Source organism: Alosa pseudoharengus, unplaced genomic scaffold, assembly GCF_046254945.1.
Source record: "Alosa pseudoharengus isolate Yale_2024_CS ecotype anadromous, Long Island Sound unplaced genomic scaffold, YU_APseudo_1.1 YU_APseudo_1.1_scf_20, whole genome shotgun sequence".
NCBI classification, from domain to species: domain Eukaryota; kingdom Metazoa; phylum Chordata; class Actinopteri; order Clupeiformes; family Clupeidae; genus Alosa; species Alosa pseudoharengus.
The window spans coordinates 33,624,450-33,639,017 of NW_027468664.1; the positions used below are offsets into that span (position 1 = coordinate 33,624,450).

General features: G+C 39.4%; 1 protein-coding gene across 1 annotated transcript in view; it reads left to right on the forward strand.

The window, feature by feature from the left end:
• Positions 1-14,323, forward strand: part of mettl25 (methyltransferase like 25) — a 35,567-nt gene extending 21,244 nt beyond the window's left edge. The window contains exons 6-12 of the mRNA XM_076297144.1: positions 3,318-3,412; positions 6,238-6,267; positions 6,551-6,624; positions 10,111-10,204; positions 12,659-12,733; positions 12,830-12,901; positions 13,130-14,323. Of these exons, the coding sequence (XP_076153259.1) occupies positions 3,318-3,412; positions 6,238-6,267; positions 6,551-6,624; positions 10,111-10,204; positions 12,659-12,733; positions 12,830-12,901; positions 13,130-13,231 (542 nt within the window). The 3' untranslated portion in view covers positions 13,232-14,323. The remainder of the gene's footprint in view (positions 1-3,317; positions 3,413-6,237; positions 6,268-6,550; positions 6,625-10,110; positions 10,205-12,658; positions 12,734-12,829; positions 12,902-13,129) is intronic.
• Positions 14,324-14,568: the final 245 nt, after the last annotated feature.

Genomic DNA, 14,568 nt, shown 5'->3' on the forward strand with positions numbered 1-14,568 from the left:
TCCTAACAGGAAGGGGAGTTTTCTTAACATTTACCACTCGAGACAAATGAGAGCTTCATAAAGAACTTTAAATGAAAGTTGCAGATTCTCAATGGCAAATTGAATAGAGTCAGCAATACATTTAGAAATACATTTGGACTTGACAACCATGCAAAGAAGAGACAATATCATTAATATAGATATTGTGATGATAACTGGACCCTTGAGTTGGTTATTAACCAATGATCCAAAAATTATTGATAAACAGGTTAATTTGGAGATTGGACAGTAATCACCTCCCTTTGTGTAAAGGAGTCACATAAGCCAATTTCCAGATACTAGGAAATATCCCTATAAAATGGAAAGATTAAAGTGCAATTGGAAAGTTTTCAGACCCTATTAGTTTTCCACAATTCAGTTATGTTTGGGCAGTCGTGGCCTACTGGTTAGTGCTTCGGACTCGTAACCGGAGGGTTGCCGGTTCGAACCCCGACCAGTAGGCACGGCTGAAGTGCCCTTAAGCAAGGCACCTAACCCCTCACTGCTCCCCGAGCGCCGCTGTTGTTGCAGGCAGCTCACTGCACCGGGATTAGTGTGTGCTTCACCTCACTGTGTGATCACTGTGTGCTGTGTGTGTTTCACTAATTCACGGATTGGGATAAATAGCCCAGCCAAAAACTCCAATAAAATTTTTATCAACTTTGAGGGACAGCTATGACCATGCAGGATTATCCAGACCAAACGTGACGATTTTGCTATATACTATTCATATTTATGTACCAGAATACAAATTTTGAGCCACCTACATAGTTTAGTTCTTGCGCTGTGGGCTTGTGAACTTTGACAAAAAAAAAGAGGCCGAACAAAATCGACACCCCCCTCCCCCTGTAAAACTGGCTGTATCTTGGAAAGTATTGATCTTACATAAGAGTAATTTTACAGTGTGTCTCCTGGGTAATATAGGTACACCTGGTATTTTTTTACTTCACATATCAGTCAGTCTACATATGCTAATATGTGTTGGTCTGTTTGTCTGTTGTGGTCAAAAATCTCCAGGCACACTCAGGTGTGAGAAATCACTGCAGGTTTATTTACGATACCGGGAGCAAGTCACTAGCAACAACAAGTTCCAGTAACACTACTCAAAGTTCTCTAAAGCAAGGCCCAAGCTTATACATGTTCGTTACATTGTGGTAATACAAATCACATGAGTACAATGCTCTTTTCCAAAAATCCCCATACATGCAGAAATACAACAATACATGTACACTTCTTGGACATAGCATGTGATCCATACACCATACACAAGTCATGTGGCTACTCCAAGTAAGTAAGATAATTGGTCAATACAATACATATATATCCTTCAGCATTTTCTTGCCATAGTCCATTTCCAGTCAGGATATTCTTAATATTACCGCCTCAGTTAGAATATCCTTAACTCGTGACAAAAGAGGTCAGATGACCTTTATTGGAAAGTCGGGACATGGAGAGAGCAAATGACAGACAAAGCAAAGTTGATGCACAGTATTGAATGTATAGAAAAGCATACACATAATATATGAAAATGTAATGTTAATCACCTCTATGTAATAAGATTTGTTTAGTAATCCAACATTTCTACCACACTGTCTCGTGATGGTCTGTGCAGTGGAATAACTTCATGATTGGCCATGATGAGACAGATAGTGTTTATGCAATCACTATTTGAGTATGTATTCTTTTTGCTGTATAATTAACAACATAATATGTGGTCTGGCACATGATCCAAAAACCGCTATCTTACACCCTCTAAAAAGCATTACGCCACTGACCAAGAAAAACCTGGTCTATAGTGAAAGGCGCATAGAAAGTTAGTTTCACTTTGCCTATGAGTTCAAATAATAGGTGGGTGGAGATGCATGTAGGCTATACTCACAAACCGGTTTTAGTAAAGCAAGGTTTAGTGGAATCTCTGTTACATACAGCCTCGCGTGCAAGCAGATTCCTTCAAATGCACCGCTGACTACCAAAATACCGACGTGCTGTTTGAAGTTGCGCTGCTTGCTGTTAAAGGAAAGACCGATGTCATTCTCATTGGTTTAAAGGATGTTACACCCAAAACATACCCATGACTGATTTTAAGAAACATAAGAACAACCCTTTTGCGCCCAGTGTTTGATCACAAAATCGTGCAATTAAATTAGTGAATGTGGACTGCCCACACCTTTAATGTCTATAAACTCTGACCATCCATTTCTGATCGCCAAAATAGGGCCCAAGATCACTTTCTTCTAGTAATCCGTGACCTAAACCAAATTCTTCTGACCTAGAAAGATTGATAGTTTCGATGTTTGCCTTACTTTCATCGCCACTTTGACCATTCATGAGATAAGATTTGCTCCGTATGTGTGTGTTTGCCTACAAGGTGACATCATGTTGAATCAACTTTGTGCGTGCTCAGCTGATGTGGGCGGTGCTCAATTGTATTGACAGGAAAAAACAACCAATCACAAAGAAAAGTGATTGGCTATAATGTTCAGTCCACATCAATGGGACGGACCAACCTAGCCAACCTTGACCTTGCCTAGGCTGGTATTTTGGGTATTGGATATTTCAATGTGGTAAAATGGTGGCAGCATGGAGGGGAGTGTCTCCAGGACGCTGGTTTCACTGTTAAGCCTTCATGAGGTGTCGTGGGCCTAACTTAACGAAACATCGGTGAATGAGGGTGCCCACTTGATAACCCCAATGACATGGCGCATACTATATACTGCTGTTGGATGGGCCATTTGTCTTGTGTTTGTGACCATTTGTTGGCGGATTTGTGGGTAGCGTGCTTTTTATAGTTAATTTGAGTAGAGGCTTCTGAATGTGTTTCTACCTTAGATTTTGGCACAAGGGATTTTAACATCTAATCCTGTGTATTAATGTAAAGTAAGCTTGTCAAAAGCATATTTTGCTTTCTAGAGGTATATTTTGTCGTCATAAATACCGCAACCAATATTTGAAAGGTACATCACCAAAGGGTTAATGATTATAATTTATACAGAATGGATAGAAGAGGTGGGAGGTAGGGAATGTGGAGTAGCTGTGTATAAATCTTTCCAGTCACAGTCTTAAATTCTATTTCCAAAATGCGTTCAGCCCATTACTCTGAAGATTAAATTGGGCTCTAATAATTCAATTATAGTGGTGGGGGCCTGTAGAGGCCAGACCACATAGGCCCAAATTTCTGGGCCTTTTCCATTTTTATTAATTTGAAATTGCAAAAGTATGTAAAAAAGTAACCTTGCTGAAATGATTAACTGAAAAATACAGTGTTTGATTACAGTGTTTCCTTTTCCCTGCTGGTACAGAGGCGGTGACTGAAGTTTGTGGTTTTCCCATGAGCCAGTATCTAAGGGATCAGAATTACTTCTGTGGCCGAAATGCCAGGATGTCTGCATGCCTGGTGGGTCCTGCTCAGTTATTATACTCAGAATATTGTGATCACTAGGATTAATATAGAACCCATGGGTCAGATGATCTCATGCATTTTGTGACAAGTTGTAGGTGTGAGAAGAGTAATTTCCTCCTGGAAAGGCATTGGTGTACAAAATTAGTGTTCTCTCCCTCTTTTATTTACCTAAGCACCCACTTAACCATGTGCTGCAGGTCTTTCATTTTAGTGCATCTACAAGAATATTCATGTATCTTGCCATTACAATGCCTGTAAAAAGTATTCACCCCCTTGGATATTTTCCTTATTTATTGCTGTTATGGTTATGGTATTTAGTAGACACTTTTGTCCAGTGACATACACATAAAAACAATACAAAGTTAAATTTAAGAGTTAACAGTTTAAAAAGTTGGTAAGACTACATTAAAGGAGAATTCCGGTGTGATATTGACCTAAAGTGTGTTGAAACATGATACCGAGTGTGAGTGTATGCCTCATAGCTCATCTCGGCTCAAATCTGGCGCTAGTTAGCCGATGCTACCAACAGTTTTTCGATGGGGGTGCCTCGGGCATCGGCCTAGCCATGCAAATAAATCACTGTTTTACACCATTTACGAGGCTCAAAGTAGCTCCACACTTCATTGGTAGACTTCCAAGGGCCTTGAGATTTAAAACGAGACATTGAGAACTTTGAAAAAGCACTGGTAGTTTATTTACAAGATGATTTATACAGACAGTACCTTCAGGAAGTTTACCGTTTGCCGCCATCTTGAATTCAGTCACAATAAGTCGAGCGACGAGTACGAATGAACAGGTATGATAAGGGATCAGATATCAGATTCTGTGGAATTCCGTGGAAATGCATGGATTCACCAACTTTGTTTTGCCTAATGACATTTTGAGCCTGTGGGAGGGTACTGAGTCATTTTTCAGTTGGTCACCCCAGTACTGAGTGTTAAAACATTCAGAGAGAGCCCATGAGTATCAGGGGCGAGGAAAACTCCCTAGAATTGGAGATACATTTAGGAAGAAACCTTGAGCAGATCCACGACTCAAGGGCCTGACCTATCTGCCTAGGGTCAGTTACAGGGCAGTATAGATACATGATAAGTGAGAAGTTAGGTGTAGAGAATAGAACATGGTAAAGCCACCTGAGGTATAGGTCACAAAGAGGTAGGATGGTTGCAACAAAGAGGTAGGATGGTTACAAGAGGTAGGATGGTTACTTCCTTAAATGATTACTTCTGGTGGAACCAAAACACTGGTTACCTTTTAGTTCAATCATCCCTGTGTTAGTTAAGAAGGGTTAATGGACGACACGGTGGTCTGTTCACAGAAGTTAATGCACGGTCGAGGTTGTAAAACGGCCCGACGCGAAGCGGAGGGCCGTTTAAACCTCGTAGTTTAAACCTCCGGATAATTCCTTTAACAAGCAGCTTGTTAATGGTGTATAAGACAAAGAGATGGATAACTAATACGCTTATAAGACCTTTCTTACCTATTTGTAGTACATTTTGCAGCCTAATGATGAGCTATGCACAGACGCATTTATAGACATCCGTGGCACCCATAGACAGTAAAAGAAATGGACGAACAGACTCCGTCGTTTTTGAATGGGAGGGCACTGAGTCAAATAGAACGATTTTTCAGTTGGTCCCCCCAGTACTGTGCAGACTCACACTTAACTTCGTGACGTTAGCCATCGAACTGAATCTTGTAACTCATATGATAGATACACAGAAATTCTTCTCACACTTCCTTCGCCTTCAAAGTCATCAAAGTTAAACATTTATTTATGTATTATTATTAATATCATCCTCACCAAGTCATGTTAATGTTGAAGCTACCATACATGATCATCTTCAAAAACAGTCATGCTAAAACAAAACAAAAAAGTTATAGCCTTGAAGCTAATCTTCTTTCCACTTTTCCGACCTACGGTCAATCCATCGAAAACCTCTGAAATGATTAGTGCCGTTTTTAAAAAAATTAGGTTTACTTTTTTATTATTATTAGGTTGCCTCTGTGTAATGCTTTACCTTAACATACGGTCGTGTATGCTAGGTTTTGCTTATGAGTTACCGTCAGACAGTAAGGTGGACTGAGCTTCTTATCCAAACAATACGGTTATCTCCCTACGGCGCGAAGAAGAGATTACGTCAAAGCTAGCTTCCCTCCAACCGAACAAGCTAACCATTCTTCTTACGGGTAACCAACGTTACGGACGAGGTAGTGGAGTCTGTTTTGCCTTTGTAGTGTTTATGTGGATTACACAGAAGCTACAATATCGGCACAGGATATATGTTATATGAAGTTATGGTATTTCAAAAAAATCCTAGAATGAATAGCCTTCTATGGGAGTTAGCAGAGAGGTGGTCCCTCCAGCCTACGTCGATTCTTCTACTTCCGGGAATTTGCCTGCCCCCTTGGTTCGGTATCACTGATTTTGGTTGTTATTTTTCCTATCGACAGTACTCGGTGACATCTAGCGATCCTGATCTATTTAAAAATTGGCCGGATTTTTCCTTTAATGCTCTTCATTCCCACTTATATGTTAAACTGCATAATTGTTCAACCATTTGCTTTGACTGTTTATAATTTACTACAATGAAATAAAGCTTCTTAAAGTGTGGCTTGAAAATCCAAATACTCTATATACAGTACAATACAGCACAATTTGATTACAATATGCCATTATTGAGATTGTTTTGTACATTATGCATTATTCTTATTGTTAATAGCATACATTTGTATATGTTGTATAAGTCACTTTTAATTCATTCTTAGCCTCATTTTTATTCCTGCATCATAATTTTCATCGTTTCTATCCTTCTAAGGCCTTGGAGAGAGTCACAGTTGGTGGTGGGGTAAGTCATACTGAAGGGGATTTTCAATTCTTACTGATATTATATTCCTTGATATGATGAAGCATAACTAATAGAAAATGTTAAATCATTCATCTGAGGCATATGTTGAAAAATATAAGGCTACGTCAAAATATGGTATTTCATTGCATTTTCACTAGAGGAAAAATGGAAAAGGGCTATTTGCTCACAACCACAGCCCTACAGTGGCACTGAAATCAACTTATAACATTACTGCCATTTTGGGGATGTCTGGTTTAACACTGACTGGCTTTCTGCTCGTCAGCTTCCAGTGGAGTCACTGTTCTACCGTGCAGTTCTACACGTCATCCTTCAGGATCACTTTGGTGCACACAAGAGGTATGAATGACAAGTGTTGACAAAATTGTCAAACATATTTGACAGTATAGTTTTAAGCTTAAAGCATATGTACCCTGTGACTGTAGGATATACACAACTTAAGTATATGAAATGCTAGCTGGGTTGAGGGTGGATAGTAAAGAAACTAGATGTAACTCTTGGGGTAATGAAATCCTGGAATCATGACATTAAAGGAGAATTCCGGTGTGATATAGACCTAAAGTGTGTTGAAACATGATACCAAGTGTGAACGTGTGTCTCATAGCTCATCTGAGCTTGTCCCCTGCACTCAGAAATCTGGCGCTATTTAGCCGATGCTACCAACAGTTTTTCGATGGGGGTGCCTCGGGCATCGGCCTAGCCAAGCAAATAAATCACTGTTTTACATCATTTACGAGGCTCAAAGTAGCTCCATACTTCATTGGTAGACTTCCGAGGGCCTTGACATTTAAAACGAGATATTGAGAACTTTGAAAAAGCACTGGTAGTTTATTTACAAGATGATTTATACAGACAGTACCTTTAGGAAGTTTACCATTCGCCGCCATCTTGAATTTAGTCACGATAAGTCAAGCGACGAGTACGAATGAACAGGTATGATAAGGAATCAGATTCCGTGGAAATGCATGGATTCCAGTTGCTTCCAGTAGCAGCAACTGGAATCCATGCATTTCCAGGGAATTATTTTTGGAATCTGATCCCTTATCATACCTGTTCATTCGTACTCGTCGATCGACTTATCGTGACTAAATTCAAGATGGCGGTGAACAGTAAAATTTCTTGAAGGTACTGTCTGTATACATCAAGGGGGCAGGCGAACGTTCGGAGAGCGTAGACACTATGGCGGATCTGAGGCTAAATAGTAGACCAGTTCACCTAGCCATCCCCATTGAACCCCATTCAATTTTGACGCCACTTTGACATCAAATAACATTACAGCTGAAGTGTTTTAAGCCTTTATATGAACTTTTTCTATTTTCGGAGTAATACAACATTGTGTGATTGGCGTCATAACCTCGTAACTGACTTACCGGCTGAGTAATAAACTTTTTTCCGAAATCAATGCTAAAGTGACGTAATAAGCATACAACCAGAGCGGGTGAAAGCGTCGCACAAGAGCAAAATAACCGTATTCTCTGGATAAGAACGAAAGCATCGGAGCACAACATTTCAGCGAAGTTTTGATGGATTGACAGTAGCCTAGGCTATGAATGTGGCGAGTGCTGTTTGTATTAAATCACATTTATCTACAAACAACTAGGACATTTAGAACAGTAATGTAGACATGGTGGTAACGAAGTAAGTGGCTACATACCGATGCTGCAGCGCATAGTGAACACAGCTGGAAGGATTATTGGTGCTTCACTCCCCTCCCTGAAGGACATTTACACCTCCCACCTCACCCGCAAGTCGACCACAATTGTGAGTGAAGCAAGTCACCCCGCTCATAATTTGTTTGATCTACTACCCTCTGGGATAAGGTACAGAAGCCTGCGCTCCCGCACCACCAGACTCACCAACAGCTTCATACACCAGGCTGTTAGGATGCTGAACTCTCTCCCCCCTCCACCCTCAGCTACATAACATCCTGGACTTTTGGACCCACAATGGCTGCCTTGCACTACTCCACTTGCACTACTCCACTTGTACACTTGCACACTTTGCAACTTGTTGTTGTCCTGAAACCACTTCTGAACACACTTCTGCTGCTCTTACATAACTTGCACCACTATGCCACTTGCATACTTAGGTCAAACAGAACTACCTCAGCCATTTATTTATCTTTGCACTATTATATTGACTGTCTACTGTATGCACAATTGCACAATTTCAACCCAAATTTTGCTGCTCTTATTTCTTCATTGTATATGCCTTCTTAGTTACACGAGTCAGACTACGTGCCTACGTTACATTTACGTCCCCTGAACCTGCGCAGAAAGCCTCGTCGACCAACAGGAAACGGTTTAAATTTGCTTCACCCACCTCGATTGACGTCTACGTGATGACTCTGTCCATATCTTTTACTGTCTATAGTATAAATCGTCTTGTAAATAAACTACCAGTGCTTTTTCAAAGTTCTCAATGTCTCGTTTTAAATGTCAAGGCCCTGTGAAGTCTACCAATGAAGTGTGGAGCTACTTTGAGCTGTAGACGGTAATGTTTCATGTAGGGTTCATGTCAGTTAATATGAATTAACATTTAAAAACATGTTCAATTATATATTTTTTATTTTAAGTCGCACCTGGCTATAAGTCGCAGGACCAGCCAAACTATGAAAAAAAGTGTGACTTGTAGTCCGGAAAATACGGTACATTGACTTATTGTTTTCATAGCAGCATGCAGTGACTGCTTATTTAAAATATAAATTAACCTAGATACATTATTTCATTGTAGTGAGCAGGGTAGAGCACGCATTCAACGCTAATTTATTCAAATGTCTCTCTACCGAAGTACCTGTGGCTTAATTTGCGTAGAGAAAGCACCCGTTTGATAAAATGAGCCAGTAGTGGAGAAATTACTTTTAAGAAATAATCTGTAGCCTAGGGTAAATTACTTTTAAGAAATAATCTGTAGCCTAGCCAGAACAATTGCAAGCTACCCCACTGTAGTACAGTACATAGGCCTGCTGTAGAAACCAGACCTTATTAGGCATAAAGCCATTTTTCTGAATATATAAAGTATACATACTAAGATACCAAAACCATACCATTACCGTGGCCCAAAAAACGTAATGCATGCCGAACCGTAGGTACACTGTACCGTTGCATCCCTACTATTCACTAACATGTGATCATGTGATATGGATCAAAATTATGGGTTTGTTTCATTCAAGAGCATGACAACAGTGAAAATACAGAAAACCATTCACAACGTAGATGGCAGTTAAACAAAGAAAGCTTAGATAACCAAATAAAGCCAATAAACCATGAGATGAACAAGAGAAAAAGATGGGAGAGCGCTGCAGTGGGTCACTAGTGAATGAAAATGTTTCAGGTGCTCTGCAAGGGAAGTGGGCAGAAAGAGTAGAAACAGATGAAGGTAGATCCCGAGGCACTCTGCTGATAAAAAAAGTCCTTTATTGAGCGGACACTGACGCACCAACGCGTTTCGACTCAGAGAGTCTTTGTTAGGCTAACCCTAACCCTAACCCTAACCCTAACCCAGAACAAGTTAGATGGCAAATCAACCAGATAAACCATAAATGCATCAAATGTAAAGAAATCAAAACAAAGCCAAGAGAGAGGAGAGGAGACAAAGGGTGTGTGTGTGTGTGTGTGTGTGTGTGTGAAAGGAAGAGGGAGAAAGAGATTCCAGATTAAATAGGGTTTTCAAGAAATGATGTCTTCAAGAAATTATGTTTCAAAAAAAATATCTTCTATCTGAAATATCATTTGGTAATTTGGCTAGACAGTTACCTTAGGTACAGGTTTCAATTGTAAATGAGTCTATGTTTCTCTGAACTTTCTGTGTTTATGGATGTAACAGTGAGAAGCGTGTGGGCAACGTTTATTCCAAAGCTTCCTCTTTTGTGGACTACATCAGGAGAGCCCTCAGGAAGCTTGAGCTGGATGAGTCAAAGGTTAGCAATGCTGGAAATATATGTATAAAAATGTTTTTTGTTTGTAGTGCATGCTCTTAGCCTGGCGGGCCATCCTATATCATTGAAATGTATAGTCTGGAATCGAATCATTCACCTGCTTAATCCAAGGGGCGGGCAGAGAATTGTCTTTCAAACTGCCTAGGCATGCAATAGGCCAGCGCTACGACCATATCTCTTCGAAAGGAATGACTTAAGTGCATTGTGTCCAACTCCTCCAAAGTTGACGCCAACGCCGATTCAAACAACCGCTCTTCGTTCGCCATAGCCACCTTCCTTGTTGTTCACCGTCGCAGGATGTCGTTATCCTGTTAAGCCCGCCTTAAGACTCTGTAACGAAATAGAGCGCTGTGATTGGAGAACATCCACGGTGTTAAGCCAATAGAAATTCCTATGGTTCGATACTAGACGTACAGGCTGAGCAAATTAATTTGCCGCCGCTAGGGTGCGTCTAGATTTCTAGGCTAGCATGCTCTACCAAAGTCGGCACATTTCATCTAATTTTGTTCAACATAATTCTTAAGTTAAAGAATAAATTAAATTAAATTAAAATAAATAAATGCTTAACCCTTAGAACCTGATTGACGCAAAGTGCGTCAAAAAACACACCCTTTCTTCTCTGTTACATTGCTCTGGAACTTTTCATCGCAGCTAGATGAAACCTTTATTGCGTGACAGAGCAGAAGTGGGGCTTTCCAGCGAGACTACGCACTTGTCTGTACGATCAAGTATGAAAATAAAAAAAATCATGAAATTAAATCAAATTGCATCATATTCATAATCATCATAATCGCATCCATGACTCTCGTTTGAATTACTCGCGAACCCGTGATCGCATAGATATGGCACGCATATCAGATGAAAGAGGAGACACAGGGCTATCCATTGGTACCAAGTATATCGATCCTTCTGGCTTATAAAAACAGACGAAGTGACTGCAAAATAATAATGTCATACAAAAACCCGTGACCGGATAGATATGCCACGCATGTCAGATGAAAGAGGAGACACAGAGCTATTATTTGATACCCAGTGCATCCTTCTGGGTTATAAAACAGACGAAGTGACAGCAAAATAATAACTTCATATAGCTCGACTTACCCCACGTTTGATCCTAGCAAATTCCTGCATGGTATCCAATTCAAGGCTCACATTGCATCCCAATTTGTTCGACAAAGGAACACCGTTTTTGCCTTTACTTTGCTCATGGAAATGCAGTAAAAAGTTGTAGAGAATCATTATGAGTGCACACACCATAGGCACACACAGGCTAACTCGTAAACTCGGGTCAAGTAAGGTCAGATCAGTTCGTGTCACAGATATGGAGTGCAGAAAGATCATTTTTAATCACTAAATACAAAAATGGCATTTATTTCTGTAAGGCCCACACCACATATGTCTGTAAATTGCTCAGCCCCAGAGAATCCTCCACCATGGCAATGATATCGCCAGATTCAGGACAGTCTGCCCTACACACACAAAGGCAAGTCGAGCTGCCAGCTTGCAGTGGTGAGATACATGTCAAAATATAAGAATTTTTATAATACGCTTTTTGTATTTTTATTATTTAAAACTCAAAATGAAATCAATGCAAGTATTAATACATGAAATTGTGGCAGATTTGGGTAGCCTAAAAAAACAATATATAGCATGTGTGTATGGCACTTACTTACTTCTAACTAAAGGTAGTGAAAATGCCCTTAAAACAGTATAGGGTTCTAAGGGTTAATGGGCAAGTTGAAAGTCTACCACTACTCCTCCACCTATGGGTTTTCTAGGCTCTGTTGTGTCCAAGGAAACAGTAGAGGATACTCCACTGGTGGGACTGCATACTACAAGAGGAGTAACCGATGTTACAACCAGTGCAACCAGTGACACATAGAATGCATCTGAAAACGTTCTATCCAAGCTCTGCAAACATCCATCTTAAGAGACTGGACTTTTTTTTTTTTTTTAACAAGTAGGATACTGGGCATAGAAGGCCTGTGTTCTCATTTTCTCCCTGAGAGTGATTAGTTGGAACCTCTGCTCAGTACTCTAGGTGTTATCTAGTCTCCATGAATTTTTACCATATACTCACATCATCAAAATGTCCAGAGTGTTGAATCAATTTGAATGCAATTCTAAATACAGCTCATTTAATGTGAGATCTCGATACTAGAACATCGATGTCCCAGGTTGGTGGGGCTAAAGGAAGTATTACTTTTACATTCATTACAGACATAAGAAGTGACCCTCTCTCACACACACATACCCTTTCCCCTTAGTTTTGCGCGTTCATGTGAGAGGAAGGGTTATCCCAATTCTCTGTTGGATCAAGGGGTAGGGGTAAGGGTAAGGAGTAGATACCCCTTAAAAGTGAGAATTTCCGCGAACATATTTGAAATGAAGGGGTAACAGAAATACCCTTACACTCTTTTTTATTTATGTATGCAGCTCTCCGATGGAGAAATTCAGGAATATCATGATCAATATAAACACAGGATATGTGAGATGTTGGCTTTCAACAGGGTAAGTTGATTAGTTGTTCTCTTAACGAGTTGGATTATAATGTAATAATACTGTGAGAATGTGCTAGATTTTTTATAACAATGTTGTATTCTGCAGCTTAAGGTGACATTGGCCCCCTGTATTGAAGGTCTTATTCTCCTTGACCGGTTATGCTACTTGAAAGAGCAGGTAAATCTGACAGTTTACCCAAGTTGTGTTCATGAGTTTGTTATTAAAATGTTTTACTGTAATTGAATGTGATATAGCTTCACTATAATCTGAAAGGGGGGGGGGGGTTCTATGATTCTATTCAACCTGTTTTTTACTTTTTTATTTTATTTTTGTGTGCATAATTAAGTATGAAGAATGGATATGATTAAAGTCAAGTGTCCCTGACAACCTCCCTTTCTTTTGTAGGAGAATGTTTCCTTCTGTGCCCTGGTGCAACTTTTTGATCCACTCAAGTCACCAAGATGTTATGGACTGGTTGCACTAAAGACTGACATCAAGTCTTTATGACATATAGGTCTAAGTTATTACATACCTAATAAGTTGTATGTAATGCTTTAACTGGCAGGCATGTTGCCTCAACTGGACTAAGGAACGTTATATATTTTCATCAGCTCTTTGATTAAGTTTTAAAAATTAGTTATATTATTTTCATTGTTGCTGCTATTGTTTTGTATATTTTATCTTTTAAAATATTGTTATTTCTTCTTGAAATAAATTAAGAGAAAAATATTCAATCTTTTTTGTAACATATCGTATGTGCCAATGGTATTTGCATTTTGCATACCAGGAATGTAATTCACATCAAAGTACACTGGTGCCGTTTGTCATTTACAGATACACAAAAAAGTTGGTATCATCTTGTGAGTGTGACCAGAAAATCTTTAGATAGGCTGTGGTTTGATCAGTTGGGAATGTGTACATACCCAGTTATACATCCATCTTCTCACCAGGGACAACCACGGTCATTCACTCATCAAACCACCACCAAAACTCAATTTGTGAAAAAAGTGGGTGATTTGAGGGAAAGATTTGTGAATGAAGTGTTATTTGTTATTGGTTAAAATGGTTGGAGCAATGCAGTAATTACTATTTCAGATTTGACTGTAGCCATTTATGGTTATGGTAGGGGAGACCGGGGCTGGTTGTCTCACGGGTTGGTTGTCACATTGCTTATTCCAGGCACACTAGGTGATGCTGTGGTAAAATTTTGATATCAAACTGTTACCCTTTGATAGCTTACTCATTTGCACTAGGAATTTTGCTGAGCAGACACACAGCATTGAGGTGAGGAGACAATTTTTAAATTTCATGGGTCATAGTAAATTTTCATGTTGGTGTTGTTTTTGTATTGTATTGCTTGTAGGATATTAGTAGTTCAAAAACAAAACACTCATTAAAAAGCTAAAGGTAGTAGCTTTATTTTGAGTCATATTTTAGCTATCAAGTTAAAGCCATGTGGCAGCTAGGTTAACATCTTTGTCAAGAGGTCAGTTGGGGATGGTTGTCACATGTATTTGTTGTCACTGTAACACAGTTGCCACTGTGTTTGCAACTTTGTTTGCAACTTACATGATAATAAAGAGGTTTTAGCACTGAAAATGATTTCATTTTATTTCTCAACACAGTAGACAATTCAAGTAACTGATCACCTCCTTTAATCCCATTGTTTAAACATAAGGGGCATTGATGACAACTATCATAGGGGTGGTATTCATATTAAAACTTATTTGCAGTTTCTATCTTAAAAAACTAAAAAGTTACACATCATTTTTTAAGATCCCATTTTATCACTGAAATCCCATTGAAACTCTACAGGGACAACCAACCCCATACCCTGTGACAAC